General features: G+C 41.1%; 2 protein-coding genes across 4 annotated transcripts in view; both read left to right on the top strand.

The window, feature by feature from the left end:
• Positions 1–1,399: 1,399 nt before the first annotated feature.
• On the top strand, positions 1,400–4,064 carry LOC106608481 (crossover junction endonuclease MUS81). Of its 3 annotated transcripts, none has more exons than XM_045721454.1 (5): positions 1,400–1,676; positions 2,303–2,366; positions 2,514–2,705; positions 3,116–3,303; positions 3,594–4,064. In XM_045721454.1, the coding sequence occupies exons 3-5, from the start codon at positions 2,685–2,687 to the stop codon at positions 3,670–3,672; spliced, it is 288 nt and encodes a 95-aa protein (XP_045577410.1). In that variant the 5' UTR covers positions 1,400–1,676; positions 2,303–2,366; positions 2,514–2,684; the 3' UTR covers positions 3,673–4,064. The 3 variants fall into 3 exon arrangements, with proteins under 3 accessions (XP_045577410.1, XP_045577411.1, XP_045577409.1); XM_045721455.1 differs by lacking the exon at positions 1,400–1,676 and adding an exon at positions 1,716–1,872; XM_045721453.1 differs by lacking the exon at positions 1,400–1,676 and having other exon boundaries at positions 1,888–2,705.
• Positions 4,065–13,464: 9,400 nt separating this feature from the next.
• Positions 13,465–15,052, top strand: part of LOC106608448 (transmembrane protein 151B) — a 22,886-nt gene continuing 21,298 nt past the window's right edge. Inside the window, exon 1 of the mRNA XM_014206380.2 lies at positions 13,465–13,548. The gene's annotated coding sequence lies outside the window, so the exon portion shown is untranslated. The remainder of the gene's footprint in view (positions 13,549–15,052) is intronic.

The raw sequence follows: 15,052 nt of genomic DNA, 5'->3' as shown, positions 1-15,052 counted from the left end.
TATCAAGCTTTCCTCCATTCATGTAACATTTCACAAATGCAAGATGTACACTTACTGTACACTGATTAAACCGGGTTTAACAGTAGCAACAAACATAATTTGTGGCATCTGTCTTCCGTTTACACCGACTATCAGCACATGTTGTTGCCGGTCTTCCGTCTGTTTTCCATAAACAAGCCCTGTAACATGCCTTATGCGAACCATATAAAGGTGTGAGTGTAATTGAACCTTTTTGTTTTTTTACAATTATTTCAAGCTTATATGAAAGATATGTTCCTTATATTTCCAAACCCGTACCGCAAGCGATGCGTGTTAACGTTTAGTAAGCGTCCGGGCTCCTAAAACTACCACCGCCAGAAGATACTAGCAATAATCAATAGGCGTTTAAGGTACTTAGTGTCAATGACCACGTTTACATGTACACCAATATCCCGTTATTTATCGGGATAATCAAGTATTATGTTTTTGAGTTGACCGCATATAAACATAATATCGCGAAAAACCCAGATAAGATGCTTGGGATATGCAGATTTTAGACATGGTGTGCTGTGGCATGTAAACATTTTATCCCGTTTACTGTTGTTTTTCACGGAGTCTGTTTCGCATATCATGAGTGTTGTGATGTTTTCATCTGATTGACAAACAAATCACGTCAAAAACTGAGCTACCTGTACAGTATAGTCCACCATAATTCCATAAAAACTTTCTGCTTATAATTTCTGACATTCAGTAGGCCATAGTCTTATAATTTCCGACAACTATAGTTTAGATACATGCAGATATTCTTGTATAACTTGTTGCCCCAGAACACCAGTAAAGTTGTGTGTTTCATTTAGTGACCGGGAAGAACACGCAATAACTCCAAAACAGTGGATAGGTTGGTCCTGTCTGCTTGCATAACAGTGTCAAAAATAACACATTACACAAGAGATTCGCTTTTTCTAAACAAAAAAATTCTCAACTCCTGTTCCCAAGACAAAATTAACATTTGTTGTATCATTTTACTGCAAGAAATACATAATTCTGCACGATTTTATATTATGCTACATGAGAGGTTATAGGCCTACAGTCAGCGTCTATATTTCAGTTACTATTCCATTTAACCCATATTAACTTAAATGGGGAATATTCTGTTTATTCATGAGTGGGATATCAAAGGTGCACAGTAAACCGCTCATCCTGAATAAGACCTTAAGCGCGATATGACTTAAATATCCGTAAAACTGTGTGCATCATCCAATAGCTGTTAAACAAGTTCTTGTGGTTCTCAAAAGTACCGTGACTTTTCTTTTTAGTTCAGTTGAGTAGGCTATTTGAATTAAACAAATTGATAAAATATAGTCTTTAATTGAATGCTTGTTTTTCGGCCGCAGCTGTTTTCTTCACACGTTTTTTTTTGCACATGCGCAAAGAGTTTCTAAAACGGGAAAAGGTGTGCTGGGAGGTGGACCAAATCATCAACAACAACACTCTGCATGCTTTCTCTTTCTCTGTTTTGCAGTACCATTATCTATGTGACTAGACAAGAGACCGAATCTCACAGTGATGCCAGCTCCTGAACAGGTGTGACAAAGTGAAAATGTAGAGTTTCCGTCAACCTCGCACGCAATGTAGATCTCAAAGCACGCCGCAGTTCGCCGGAGAGTAGTGGGTGAAACCATTCACATCAGGAAAAGGTGTGATACAAATAAAGTTTCCTTTCATTATGTGTTGTGTGAATTAATACGAATATTTGTTGCCATTGTGGTAAGGTTGGCAATACGAGAGGTCTTCGGACGTACCATTTTTGTATTATTTTATTTGAAAGAACAACTAGTGGGTTGAGTGCTTCTCTCCCATCTCTCCTCAGTCTGAGAGATATTCCGAGAGCAGGTTTGTCTCCTTTCTTTGTTTATATAAAAAAAAAACACTTAAAACTATATAACACAATAGTGTCTTTGGAAAACGGGTTCACATATCCTAAAGTCAATAGCGAATGAGACTATGTATATATTTATCTTAATGTATTAAAGGCCTATTTCGGCAAGTTAACCCACGTTTTTATGCTGGTTTAGCAAGCCATGTTATTGACGGGCTAACTAGCACCGTCGGTCACTGCACTAGAATGTCACGCTAGCTATTGCTAGCAGGTTGAAATATTGAAATATTAAGTGAATGTTTATTTTCTTACTACCTTAAAATGTTTATATGTAAAGAGTTGTACTTGTGCTCTGTATTTGTGGATTAATATCACTTGACATTGAGGGCATGTATCACTACTTTTGCTCCTATCTAAAATATATCTTGTGTCCTACCTAACCAGTGAACGTGTAGCTGTGACCGCCCTGTCAATGCCTGTCATCACTGTTTGATATCTTTTACTGCAGGTATTATTTTCTGTATTTTTGTTAATTCTCTAAACACAACGCATTTATACTATAGGATCACTTTGTGGATTGAGCCTGAGAGAGATATTCTGAGAGCAGTGAATGTGTGACTGGCCTGCCATCAATGTTTGAAATCTTTTACTGCAGATAAAAACCGAGTCCACCTGAAGTGTGGGTGTCCATGTGCCTTTCTTCTGTGGGATTATGTGAAGTAGGTTACACAGATCCATCTGGGTAGAAAGCACACCGTGCCTCCACCCCCTCTTCCTCCAGTGGCTTACTGAGCTACGGGACAAAGCGGCAGAGAGGGGACAGAAGATGCCGTACGTTTACCAGAAGGTATCTAGCACACATTCGGGCTATAATCACTTACACTATGTGTATCAGAAGGTAACTGGCTACATAAGCTGGGTTGGAACTAAAGCCTTCATACCCCAGGACACTTGCTTCTTCCTACTGGGGTCCCTCAGGGTGTGCAGCCTTTTGTTCCAAACCAGTACTAAAACACACCTGACTCATTACTAACCAGATCCATCTATCAGAGAGAGACAGTGTAATGTGTTATAAGACACTGAACTGTAAAGTTGTAGAAAGGTTGTAGCAACGTGTGTGTGTGTGGGGGGGGGCAGATGGATAAATGATGGGATGTGCGTATTGGACGTGAGAGAAACAGAAATGTGAAGCGATAGATGGAATGATTGATCATAAGTTTCTCTTTCCCTTTCTTCCTCCCTCCCATCCGCTTCCAGGTCCGGACACTCCCATCCACTCCCCTCCCTGCTCGTGTGGCGGCAGCCCCCCCTAGTCGCCGTAGCAGCAACAACCTGTGTCAATCCAAACAGCCCTCTAGGAAAGAGAGGGAAGGAGAGAGTATGTACCCCCAGAAGAGGTCTGGAGGATATGCTGTCCTACTAACACTGTCTATAGAAAGCCCCAGGTAGTTAGTTACATGTTTGTTCACACCCTTTCACCTTCTTTCTCTTTTTCGCTGATGTCATCCTATTTTCTCTTACTCTCGCTGTTTTTTGGGGTCATATCTCCCCCTTTCTCCTCTTAGACCCTGTCCCTCTCTCCCCATCCTTGATCTTTCACCCCCTCTCACTCCCTCTCGGAAAAAGCAGAAGGATCTGTACAATCTCTGATAAGAATGACAGTTTATGTTTGGTGCTCTTCCTCAGGCGTCACATTGACCATAGTCCCTCTCTTCTCTCCCCCGGTCTTTTCTAGGTTCCTGGTGGTCAAGAGCTTTATGTTTAGACTGGAGCAACAGGCTGAGGCCCAGAATCTGTGTGACAAGTTCTCATGACAACATTCACAAAAACGTTGCTACAACCTTTCTACAACTTTACGGTTCAGTGTCTTATAACACATTACACTGTCTCTCTCTGCGTGCGTGCTCTGGCAGAACGACAAGAGGACAGGGGGATAGATGGAAAGAAAATCAAGAAAAGTAGGATAGGAGAAGGCACGTGGGTCCGGCGTGTTGACCTAAGAGCTGATGAAGAGGAGAGAACAGAGTAAATAAGACACAGAGAAGGAGGGATTTAATATGTTAGCAGGTTATAGTTAACACAACCTGAGACCACGCTGCAGCAGGCTGTAGTTAACACTAGAGGTCGACCGATTATGATTTTTCAACACCGATACCGATTATTGGAGGACCCCCCCCCCCCCAAAAAAAAAACCATGCCGATTTTTATATATATATTTTTTTATTATTATTATTTGTAATAATGACAATTACAACAATACTGAATGAACACTTGTATTTTAATTTAATATAATACATCAATCAAATCAATTTAGCCTCAAATAAATAATGAAACATGTTCAGTTTGGTTGAAATAATACAAAAACAAAGTGTTGGAGAAGAAAGTAAAAGTGCAATATGTGCCATGTAAAAAAGCAAACGTTTAAGTTCCTTGCTCAGAACATGAGAACATATGAAAGCTGGTGGTTCCTTTTAACATGAGTCTTCAATATTCCCATGTAAGAAGTTTTAGGTTGAGGTTATTATAGGAATATTTCTCTCAATACCATTTGTATTTCATATACCTTTGACTATTGGATGTTCTTATAGGCACTTTAGTATTGCCAGTGTAACAGTATAGCTTCCGTCCCTCTCCTCGCCCCTACCTGGGCTCGAACCAGGAACACATCGACAACATCCACCCTCGAAGCATCGTTACCCATCGCTCCACAAAAGCCCTTGCAGAGCAAGGGGAACAACTACTCCAAGTCTCAGAGCGAGTGACGTTTGAAACGCTACATAATAACACACAGAAATACGAGCCTTAGTTCATTAATATGGTCAAATTCGGAAACTATCATTTCGAAAACAAAATGTTTATTCTTTCAGTGAAATACGGAACCGTTCCGTATTTATATAACGGATGCCATCCCTAAGTCTAAATATTGCTGTTACATTGTACAACCTTCAATGTTATGTCATAATTATGTACAATTCTGGCAAATTAATTACGGCCTTTGTTAGGAATAAATGGACTTCACACAGTTCGCAACAAGCCAGGCGGCCCAAACTGCTGCATATACCCTGACTGCTTGCAAAAGAAGTGACACAACTTCCCTAGTTATAAGAAATTCATGTTAGCAGGCAATATTAACTAAATATGGAGGTTTAAAAATATATACTTGTGTATTGATTTTAAAGAAAGGCTTTGATGTTTATGGTTAGGTACATTGGTGCAATGACAGTGCTTTTATCGCGAATGCGCTTGTTAAATCATCACCGTTTGGCGAAGTAGGCTGTGATTCGATGAGAAATTAACAGGCACTGCATCGATTATATGCAACGCAGGACACGCTAGATAAACTAGTAATATCATCAACCATGTGTAGTTAACTAGTGATTATGTTAAGATTGATTGTTTTTTATAAGATAAGTTTAATGCTAGCTAGCAACTTACCTTGGCTTCTTGCTGCCCTCGCGTAACAGGTAGTCAGCCTGCCACGCAGGCTCCTCGTGGAGTGCAATGTAAGGCAGGTGGTTAGAGCGTTGGACTAGTAACCGGAAGGTTGCAAAAACGAATCCCCGAGCTGACAAGGTAAAAATCTGTCGTTCTGTCCCTGAACAAGGCATTTAACCCACTGTTCCTAGGCCGTCATTGAAAATTAGAATGTGTTCTTAACTGACTTGCCTAGTTAAATAAAGGTGTAAAAAAAAAAAAAAAGGTCCACAATCGCTGTCCAAAAATACCGATTGTTATGAAAGCTTGAAATCGCCCCAAATTAATCGGCCATTCCGATTAATCGGTCGACCTCTAGTTAACACAACCTGAGACCACCCTACAGCAGGCTATAGTTAACATACAGGTACACACAGAACATAGTTCGATTCGGTGCAACTCAACTGGTACACATACATACATACATACATACACACACACACACACACACACACACAGGTACGACCAGTGGTGACCCGTCATTGAGCCCCACCTGTTTAGCTAAAATAAATAACTAGAAATAACTGTTTGGCATGTTATTTTGGCATTAATACGTGTCACATATTAGTTTGCAAACAATGTATAGTTTTTTAAAGTGTTAATAAAGGACGCTGCAAACATGGTCTCTTTTTGCTTTCTTGAGTAAAGCAGCTCCAAAATACAGTTGTTTCAGCCTAGCTCAATGCTTTCTGTGGTGGTGGGGCAGCCAGCTGAAAATATGGAACGTAAGGGTTGGTAATGTTCTCTAGTTGCGCCGTGATTGGCTCAGTGTTCTGTCACTCATGGGGACACTACGTCACCGCAAAATCTACAGGTAGAGCTCGGAAATTCAAGCACCTTGGGTGCTGCCAATAGAGTTACATTAGAAGTGCTCATCCAAGAAGGCTCAAGGTCATTGGCCACAGATAAAATGACGTCAAATCATGTTATACCTACCATAGCTTTGATTGGACTGATCATGTCAACAACATACTTTAAAAATCTTAGCTAGGATCGGACCCTTTCTTTCAATTTCCGCCTAAAATGACATACCCAAATCTTACTGCCTGTAGCTCAGGACATGCATATTCTTGATATAATTTGAAAGGAAACACAAGTTTGTGGAAATGTGAAATTGATGTAGGAGAATATAACACATTAGATCTGGTAAAAGATAATACAAACAAAAAAAACATCAGTTTCCAATTTTTTTTCTCCATCTTTGAAAGGCAAGATGAAGGCCATAAAATCACACAGGTGTTTAGGTGCAATTTAGATTTTGGCCACCAGATGGCAGAAATGTGTAAATGTTTCAGACTGATGCAGTGAAGCATTACATTACTGCACAACATTTTGAATCAAGTCTGCCCAAATGTGGTCAGTTGATACATTTTCAAGTACATAACTATAGAGAACATACAAAAATGATATGGTAATAAATTTTTTTAGTTTACACACTCCCAGGAAAGTCATACATGGTGGATCATTAGCATCCCTACAGAAAAGACACTAACTTTTACATATCTAGATGGGCGGGGTGGGTGTGGGGCCAGAAAACGCAAGGGTTCAAACTGTAGAACCCAGTTCCTACATTTGAATATAAAAATGTATTTTATAAAGCAAAACTATGCCAAATTTTATCTCTGGGATCCACAGGATGACAAATCAGAGCAAGATTACTGAATGTAAGTACATTATTTACCTTCAGAGGTGAATGTATCAAACCAGTTGCCGTGATCAAAGTTTGTTGTTGTGCACTCCTCAAACAATAGCATGGTATTTTTCACTGTAATAGCTACCCTAAATTGGACATTGCAGTTAGATTAAAAAGAATTTAAGCTTTCTGCACATATAAGACATATCTATATCTATTTTTCAGTTCTGCCCACAAATTTCTATAGGATTGAGGTCAGGGCTTTGTGATGGCCACTTCAATGCCTTGACTTTGTTTTCCTTAAGCCATTTTGCCACAACTTTGGCAGTATATTTGGGGTCATTGTCCATTTGGAAGACCCATTTACGACCAAGCTTTAACTTCCTGACTGATGTCTTGAGATGTTGCTTCAATATATCCACATCATTTTCCATTCCTCATGATGCATTCTATTTTGTGAAGTGCACCAGTCCCTCCTGCAGCAAAGCAACCCCACAACATGATGCTGCCACCCCTATGCTTCAAGGTTGGGATGGTGTTCTTCGGCATGCAAGCCTCCGCCTTTTTCCTGCAAACATAACGATGGTCATTATGGCCAAACAGTTCTATTTTTGTTTCAACAGACCAGAGGACATTTCTCCGAAAAGTACAATCTTTGTCCCCATGTGCAGTTGCAAACTGTAGTCTGGCTTTTTTATGCCGGTTTTGGAGCAGTGGCTTCTTCCTTGCTGAGCGGCCTTTTAGGTTATGTCGATATAGGACTCGTTTTACTGTGGATATAGATACTTTTGTACCTGTTTCCTCCAGCATCTTCACAAGGTCCTTTGCTGTTGTTCTGGGATTGATTTGCACTTTTTGCACCAAAGTACGTTCATCTCCAGGAGACAGAACGCGTCTCCTTCCTGAGCGGTATGATGGCTGCGTGGTCCCATGGTGTTTATACTGGCGTACTATTGTTTGTACAGATGAACGTGGTACCTTCAGGCGTTTGGAAATTGCTCCCAAGGATGAACCAGAATTGTGGAGGTCTACCATTTTTTTTCTGAGATCTTTGCTGATTTCTTTTGATTTTCCCATGATGTCAAGCAAATAGGCACTAAGTTTGAAGGAAGGCCTTGAAATACAGCCACAGGTACACCTACAATTGACTCCAATGATGATCAATTAGCCTATCAGAAGCTTCTAAAACCATGACATAATTTTCTGGAATTTTCCAAGCTGTTTAAAGGCACAGTCAACTTAGTGTATGTAAACTTCTGACCCACTGGAATTGTGATACAGTGAATTATAAGTTAAATAATCTGTCTGTAAACAATTGTTGGAAAAATTACTTGTGTCATGCACAAAGTAGATGTCCTAACTGACTTGCCAAAACTATAGTTTGTTAACAAGAAATGAAAAATGAGTTTTAATGACTCCAACCTGAGGTGTATGTAAACTTCCGACTTCATCGGTACATAAAAGCTGACCCCCTTAGCTTCTCTTTCTTTTTCTATGATTGATTAGTTGATTGACATGGTATTTGATTGATCAGATAGTTGATTCATTGAATAGGGTGACATTTAGGACAAACCCTGTGACTCTTGAAGCTGCAATATGTAACTTTTCGGTCGACTCGACCAAATTCACATAGAAATGTGAGCTGTAGATCTGTCATTCTCATTGAAAGCAAATCTAAGAAGCGGTAGATCTGTTATATGTGAGCTATTTCTTTGCTTCCCGTTCTTAAGTTTTGTTTTGGTTGTTTTTTTTACTTTCGGGTTTTGTATCCCAGCTTCAAACAGCTGACAATACAATATTATTGGTTATGGAAAATATATTGCACAGCGGTTTAGAGGGTACATTGATTCTCTACACTATACTTGCTTGTTTTGTCACATAAACTGGAATTAGGCAAATTATTATAATTTTATAAACCAGGAGATTTCTGCAAAGTGGAGCTTTAACTGCATGCATGGCTGCATGGGAAACAATGAGTCAATGAATCATGTTTTTCAGACATATTAGACATGTCTCATCCCTGCCTCTTGATTCTCCTCACATCCTCAACTTTACGCTACGTCCCAACAGCACCCTATTCCCTACATAGTGTAGTAGAACCCTATGGCCCTGGTTAAAAGGCACCCTATTACCTACATAGTGCAGTAGAACCCTATGGCCCTGGTTAAAAGGCACCCTATTCCCTACATAGTGCAGTAGAACCCTATGGCCCTGGTTAAAAGGCACCCTATTACCTACATAGTGTAGTAGAACCCTATGGCCCTGGTTAAAAGGCACCCTATTCCCTACATAGTGCAGTAGAACCCTATGGCCCTGGTTAAAAGGCACCCTATTCCCTATATAGTGTAGTAGAACCCTATGGGCCTATAGAAGGAATAGGGTGACATAATGATGACTCAGAGATGTAGCTAATGATTCAATGACATTACATGGATAAAAGCTATTTTGCTTTCTTTTAGCATTTGTCTTTTCAAAAAGTTTAAATGAAGGAAAAAGTAAACCACACACTGCTCTTGATAGTATCACTGATATTTAATAAGCTTTACGTATCGGCCTCACGGCCTTCATCAGAGCTTTTGTGATTTTTTTTAAATTAGCACCCTTATGTAGACCTAGCCCCACCCACATCCGTTCCACACATCGAAAGGGGTTGGAGGCAAAGGAAAAACAAATAAGTGCTACTAAATATAACAATATGCATTTCATAAATATTAGAAAGAATAAAGTGTGTAAATAAGATGTATTAAATACGTCTGTAAAACCACACTGAGGACATAGCAAGTTTCCATTAATCATTGGGTACATTGTACGAAAAACATCAGAGTAATCTGATATAGGGGCATAATTCATGTTCAAATTCACAACATAACATACATAGGCATTTCATCATTAAGTCCTTTAGGAAGTAATGTCTGGAGGGTGAAAATCCCAAAACATTCTCTATTACTCAGAGTATTATTAATATCACCTCCCCTGTCTGATATCTTAACTTTCTCTATACCACAAAATCTAAAAGGTAGAAATGTCATGCTTTAGGTCATTAAAATGTACTGCGACTGGATAATCCCTGTCGTTTCTCCTGATTTAATTTTTATGTTCACTAATTCTCTGTTTGAGAGGACGAGAGGTTTTACCGACATAGCAGAGCCCACATGGACATTTAATAATGTAAATAACATGGGTGGTGGAACACGTAATAATGTCATTTATTTGGAACCGTTTTCCTGTGTGTGTGGGTGGCAGAAATATTCACACTTCATCATATTGTTGCACTGTGCGCATCCTCTGCAATTATAGCTACCATTTGGTAGAGGTCGTAAAAGAGCCTGGCTGATTTTCTTTTGTGGCTGGCAGTTGGCATGAACCGATTTATCGCGTAAATTGCGACCTCTCCTATACACAATAAGTGGTGGATTTTTAAATTCAGCCGGCAAAGCTGCGTCCGATGATAAAATATGCCAGTGTTTCTTGACCGCATCTCCCACTTTCGCCAATTCAAAGTATATGTGGCTGTAAACATTACGGAGTGTTCTTTAGCTTTAGCGGGTCTTTTTTGTTGCAGTTCATCTCGTGTTTTTCCCCAATGCCAAATTAAGAGCTTCATCCACACATTGTGGCGAATAGCCTCTTCTTAGAAACCTAATGCGCATCTCCGCTGCTTTTTCTAGATAATCCTCTTGGACTGGCAAATACGGCGCAGTCTGAAAAATTGTCTTCTAGGAAGTCCTCTTTTTAATGGCTCAGGATGGAAGCTGTCCCCCTGAAATAGAGTATTTCTGTCAGTTTATTTTCTATACAGAGTTGTAAACAGGGTTCCATTTGATTTCTCAATCTACATATCGAGGTGATGAACACGTTGAGTGTCACATTCAATAGTGAATTTGAGATTAGGGTCAATGTCATTGAGTAGTGCCATAAAATCTGACAGCTCTTTTTTAGTTCCTTCCCATATGCCAAAATGTTTTTGTCAATATATCGATACCACTTCAGGACTTTATTCAAAAATGGATTTTCGTTTTCATTATTAACAAAACGTTCTTCAAATAGACCCACATAAAGGTTAGCATAGCTCGGCGCGAATGTGGAGCCCATCGATGTTCCATTCGTTTTGAGGTAGTATTCATCATTAAACCTAAAATAGTTACACGTCAAAACATATTCAGCTCTAGAATTAAGTTTGTTGGTGTATATTCATTAGAATCTTTGTCTCCCAAATAGTGAGCTAGTGCTGCCAGCCCCCCCTCATGGGGAATGCTGGTATATAGACTCTCCACATCTAATGTGACCAAAATACAGTCTTCTTTTAAACCCGTTTAAAAAGTTTAAATAAAAAGGGCTGGTTTCTCCATTAACATACAATGCATTCGGAAAGTATAAAGAACCCCTTCCGTTTTTCCACATTTTGTTACGTTACTGCCTTATTCTAAAATGGAATAAGTAAATAAAAAATCCTCATCAATCTACACACAATACCCCATAATGACAAAGTGAAAACAGGGTTTTAGACATTTTTAGAAATGTATTAAAAATAAAAAAACGGATACCTTATTTAGCCTTCATCATTCTTAAATGGAAGACGTTTGGAACCACCAAGACTCTTCCTAGAGCTGGCTGCCCGGCCAAACTGAGCAATCGGGAAAAGGGGCCTTAGTCAGGGACGTGACCAAGAACCTGATGGTCACTCTGACAGAGCTCCATAGTTCCTCTGTGGAGATGAGAGAACCTTACAGAAGGACAACCATCTCTGCAGCACTCCACCAATCAGGCCTTTATGGTAGAGTGGCCAGATGGAAGCCACTCCTCAGTAAAAGGCAAATGAACGCCAAAAGGCACCTAAAGAATCTCAGACCATGAGAAACAAGATTCTCTGGTCTGATGAAACCAAGATTGAACTCTTTGGCCTGAATACCAAGCGTCACATCTGGAGGAAACCTGGCACCATCTCTATGGTGAAGCATAGTGGTGGCAGCATCGTGCCGTGGGGATGTTTTTCAGCAGTAGCGGCTGGGAGACTAGTCAGGATCGATGGAAAGATGAACGGAGCAAAGTACAGAGAGATCCTTGATGAAAACCTGCTCCAGAGCGCTCAGGACCTCAGACTGGGGCGAAGGTTCAACTTCCAACAGGACAACGACCCTAAGCACACAGCCAGGACAATGCAGGACTGGCTTCGGGACAAGTCTCTGAATGTCCTTGAGTGGACCAGCTAGAGCCTGGACTTGAACTTGATCTAACATCTCTGGAGAGACCTGAAAATAGCTGTGTAGCAATGCTCCCCATCCAACCTGACAGAGCTTGAGAGGATCTGCAGAGAAGAATGGGAGAAACTCCCCAAATACAGGTGTGCCAAGCTTGTAACGTCATATCCAAGACTCGAGGTTGTAATCGCTGCCTAAGGTGCTTCAACAAAGTACTGTGTAAAGGGTCTGAATACTTACACTCATGTAAAAAAATATATATAATCCTTTGACATGTATATTGATATGGGGAAAAAACAATTTATTCAATTTTAGAATAAGGCTGTAATGTAACAAAATGTGGAAAAAGTCAAGGGGTCTGAATACTTATCGAATCCCCTGTATGTTTGTTGATGAATGTATGTAAATGCGCAGGTGGTGGGTGACGTCAGTGGGCATACAGAATAAGATGGTTTTACCGTTATTTATTTTTTTATCCCGAGGATAAACTGTTTACCGATTAGAAAAGGAATCGTTCGCCTTTTTACCAGTAGGATTAATCGAGATCTGCCTGGCTTTGAAAAAAAACCCATCTTCCTCCTACCCTTCCCATCCATCCGATCTTCATATCCGCGAGCCCCACCTGCGCATAGGACGAAGCCTAGAAGGGACTCGCTGTTATCACCGCACAGAAGCACAGAGTAACACTAACCGACGTTAATGTAATTGTTAACGGAAGACATCTGGGCTTTGTCTAATCTATGCTATGAGGTGAATGAATCAAACCATGGAAGACGTGAAGAAGAACCGAGAAGCACCGGGTGATTTAACTCCTTGGATCCCGACAGAAGCGACGTTCAGTCAGCGTGGATAATGCGCATTTGCTGCAGGCTCTACTGTCATCGCTACAGTGTAACCGGATCTCGACCGGCGACGGATGGGTTGACTCCCGCCGCGCCGAGGAGGTGGTCCCAGCCTCCGGCCCGGGCCGCCGCTCCCAGCCTCCGGCCCGTAGGGCTAACGGGAGGGCGTGTGCCAGGGGGAAGAAGAGAGAGAAAATGCAGACGGAGGTGCCAGTAGCCCTACCGCCGGAGACAGGAGAGGAGACCATAGCAGACGGGAATGGGAGAGAGGAGACCGTAGCAGACGGAGAAGGGAGAGAGGAGACCATAGCAGACGGAGAAAGGAGAGAGGAGACCGTAGCAGACGGAGAAGGGAGAGAGGAGACCATAGCAGACGGAGAAAGGAGAGAGGAGACCGTAGCAGACGGAGAAGGGAGAGAGGAGACCATAGCAGACGGAGAAGGGAGAGAGGAGACCATAGCAGACGGGAATGGGAGAGAGGAGACCATAGCAGACGGGAATGGGAGAGAGGAGACCATAGCAGACGGGAATGGGAGAGAGGAGGTATGCTAAGGGAAACAATGTGACTGTGTGTGAATAGGTTAGGGGCAATGGGGATCTTTGACACGTGTGCTTAGCTTTATTGTTTTTAAGGTCCACCAATAGGCACGATCAGATGCTCATTTTTTGTTTTTGTTTATCCGTCTTTATATAGATTTGACACTCTTGTTTTATTTCCTTGCCACTCAAAGGAAACCGAGCCCATTTCTTCTTGTGGCCTTGTTGATTTATGTGTGATGCTACATAGTTGAAAGGGACTAAATATGCATGCCTAGGCGGACACAACACATTTAACCTAGAAATTAATGGCCAACTTATAGGGATGGTATGCCTATGGGGCTTTAGCACAGAACATATCTATAGCATTTTCACACTTCCAACAAGATGTATTTTGTCAAAGGGAGAAGAAGAAAAAAAAAACATGTCACGTCCAAAAGAGGCAAATACGATATTACTGTACCATGGGGCTGGAATTGTACAAGTGCATTAAAAAAGCAAGGTGCCCTATTTTAAGCACCTTATATTTCAGGCTGCACCCTGCCTCTGAGACGCGTTATGAATAGACAGCTGTCCGTTAGCCTATTCGACAGGATATAGAATTAGCCCTAGGTTGCTCAAGACAAACACAATATATAAACCTGCCACTATTAGCTGGTAGGCTACTATTCTCATCTCTATCCTGATCCTTAGCTGCATCCCTTCGCGTTCAATCTCTCCATCCATCTTTCCCTTGCAGTTTTTGCCTCCATGTCTGCATTGCAGTCTGAAGGGAGAGCCCCTGCCCAACCGCAGAGGACTGTTCCCTGCCTCATATCTCTCTCTTTCTCTTTCTCTCTCTTTCTCTCTCTCACCTCATCCATTCCTTTAACCATAGAGCCTACCGTCTCTCACCCTCCATCTCTCTCAGTCTCTGTCCTCATCTCGTTTTCTCTCACCCAAATCGCATCTTGTCATTCCTCCATCCCTCAAGTCCGGACCTTGTCTCTGCTTCTCCCCTTCAGTTGAAATGATCAATTATAAGAGGTGTGGAGGGCTAGTCACGTTTGAAGAGAGTCCTAAGTTAGATATGTAGTAGTAAACTAGTTATTTCTGACTGAGAAGAGAGAGGCAAACGGGCGTTTTAGAAAGATATTACGTAGATGTTGTCAACTGTCAGTTTTGTCGTTAACGTTTTTTTTCCCCACAAAATTACATGCGCGAGACATCGGCGTTTTCCCGCCTCTTGTTTCCCGCCTCTTCGCGCTCAGCAATCCAATCAGAATCCAGAGGATTTAAATTTTCCAATTAGGGGGGGGAAATAGATAAAGACATCTATCAATTATTCAGTCAGTAACTTGGTTTTACTGACAGTGGTTTGTAAATACCTCGGTTTTTACTGACAGTGGTTTGTAAATACCTCCATTTTACTGACAGTGGTTTGTAAATACCTCGGTTTTTACCGACAGTGGTTTGTAAATACCTCGGTTTTACCGACAGTGGTTTGTAAATACCTCGGTTTTTACCGACA

Source organism: Salmo salar, chromosome ssa07 (assembly GCF_905237065.1).
Source record: "Salmo salar chromosome ssa07, Ssal_v3.1, whole genome shotgun sequence".
NCBI lineage: Eukaryota > Metazoa > Chordata > Actinopteri > Salmoniformes > Salmonidae > Salmo > Salmo salar.
Note: the sequence above shows the minus strand (reverse complement) of the source record. Positions and strands in the feature narration are given on the sequence as shown.

Bases quoted from the DNA above. Each gene is read 5' to 3' on its own strand.
- LOC106608481 (XM_045721454.1), top strand. From the start codon at position 2,685: ATGCCGTACGTTTACCAGAAG. The intron at 2,706-3,115 runs GTATCTAGCACA...ATCCGCTTCCAG, and splicing joins TGCCGTACGTTTACCAGAAG to GTCCGGACACTCCCATCCAC. The intron at 3,304-3,593 runs GTAGTTAGTTAC...GGTCTTTTCTAG, and splicing joins CTGTCTATAGAAAGCCCCAG to GTTCCTGGTGGTCAAGAGCT.